General features: G+C 40.8%; 1 protein-coding gene across 4 annotated transcripts in view; it reads left to right on the plus strand.

Moving 5' to 3' along the window:
- Positions 1-1,857, plus strand: part of LOC125045784 (ARF GTPase-activating protein GIT2-like) — a 32,658-nt gene that overhangs the window by 13,780 nt on the left and 17,021 nt on the right. For 2 of the 4 annotated variants that reach the window (XM_047643226.1, XM_047643227.1), the window contains exon 9: positions 1-330. This exon is cut by the window's left edge. Coding sequence is in view for 2 of the 4 variants with exons in the window: in XM_047643228.1 (XP_047499184.1) it covers positions 194-648 (455 nt within the window). In the remaining 2 variants the exon portion in view is untranslated. Of the gene's footprint in view, positions 649-1,857 lie in introns of those variants that run through there. The other 2 variants (XM_047643228.1, XM_047643225.1) reach the window with 1 other exon arrangement.

The raw sequence follows: 1,857 nt of genomic DNA on the forward strand, positions 1-1,857 counted from the left end.
TGTCAGTGCAGTTATTTTGGTTCCATAGGTTTATTGTCTTCTTGCAGGTGGTGGTCTATGGGGTAGAGTGTTCATCCACTATTTTCTCTATTTGTTCCAATTGATTTTAGAGCAGATGCAGTAAATATTCTGCATGTTGTAACCAAGATCATGTGGCATTAACCAGTTCTTTTTTCTCTCCTTCTCTTTCTAGACTTCGGTGACGTGACGTTGACACTGCCTAACTCTCCTAAAGTAAACCTGCACAACAACAATGCCCTGAGCTTAAACCAGAGATTAATCAATCCCGCCACATCTGGCGGCACCACGGCTAACCCCACACCAGTGCTGCCACTCACAAACAAAGACTCCCAACATATACGACAGACACCCAACTCACTAGGCTCCTTGTCGGCCAGCACAAGCATTCTGATTGTCAGTTCCAAAGGGGGGAAAACAGACACTTCCTCAGGCCCCTCCTCACTCCCCACCTCTGCCCTCACCACCACAAGCAACAACAACAAAGGTGAAATGACGGATGACGGGGAACCCCTATACGACTCTGTGGCTTCGGAAGATGACTACTCCTATGTGGAACAAATGCAGAAGTTACGACACCAAACGGAAATTTTAGCGGACCAGAAAAGGCAGCATCAGCTGGAGGAAGTGGTAAGTGTATGACATGTTCTGAAAATTCTCAATATTTTATTTGTTATGTTAATTCAGTTTTTATGTAGGCAGCGTCACAAGTGCTTAGTCTCCAAGGAGTCTAGTAAGTAGAGAGAAAGAGAAAGAGTGAGAGATTGAAAGAGAAAGTGAGAGAGTAAAAAAGAGAGAGAGAATGAGAAAGTGAAAGAGAGAGTGAAAGAGAGGGAATGTGAGAGTGAAAGGGAGAGAGAAAGAGAGAGTGAAAGAGAGAGAGAAAGAGAGAGTGAAAGAGAGAGAGAATGAGAGAGTGAAATAGAGAGAGAATAAGAGAGTGAAAGAAAGAGAGATTGAAAGTGTGAAAGAGAGAATAAGAGAGTGAAAAAGAGAGAAAATGGGAAAGTGAAATAGAGAGAGAATGAGAGAGTGAAAGAGAGAGAGAATGAGAGAGTGAAATAGAGAGAGAATGAGAGAGTGAAATAGAGAGAGAATGAGAGAGTGAAATAGAGAGAGAATAAGAGAGTGAAAGAGAGAGAGAATAAGAGAGTGAAAGAGAGAGAGAATAAGAGAGTGAAAGAGAGAGAGAATAAGAGAGTGAAAGAGAGAGAGAGAATAAGAGAGTGAAAGAGAGAGAGAGAATAAGAGAGTGAAAGAGAGAGAGAGAATAAGAGAGTGAAAGAGAGAGAGAATAAGAGGATGAAAGAGAGAGAGAATAAGAGAGTGAAAGAGAGAGAGAATAAGAGAGTGAAAGAGAGAGAGAATAAGAGAATGAAAGAGAGAGAGAATAAGAGGATGAAAGAGAGAGAGAATAAGTGAGTTGAAGAGAGAGAGAATAAGTGAGTGAAAGAGAGAGAATAAGAGAGTGAAAGAGAGAGAGAGAATAAGAGAGTGAAAGAGAGAGAGAATAAGAGAGTGAAAGAGAGAGAGAGAATAAGAGAGTGAAAGAGAGAGAGAGAATAAGAGAGTGAAAGAGAGAGAGAGAATAAGAGAGTGAAAGAGAGAGAGAGAATAAGAGGATGAAAGAGAGAGAGAATAAGAGAGTGAAAGAGAGAGAGAATAAGAGAGTGAAAGAGAGAGAGAATAAGAGAGTGAAAGAGAGAGAGAATAAGAGAGTGAAAGAGAGAGAGAATAAGAGAGTGAAAGAGAGAGAGAATAAGAGAGTGAAAGAGAGAGAGAATAAGAGAGTGAAAGAGAGAGAGAATAAGAGAGTGAAAGAGAGAGAGAATAAGAGAG

The sequence above is a fragment of the Penaeus chinensis genome, chromosome 38 (genome assembly GCF_019202785.1).
Source record: "Penaeus chinensis breed Huanghai No. 1 chromosome 38, ASM1920278v2, whole genome shotgun sequence".
NCBI classification, from domain to species: Eukaryota; Metazoa; Arthropoda; class Malacostraca; order Decapoda; family Penaeidae; genus Penaeus; species Penaeus chinensis.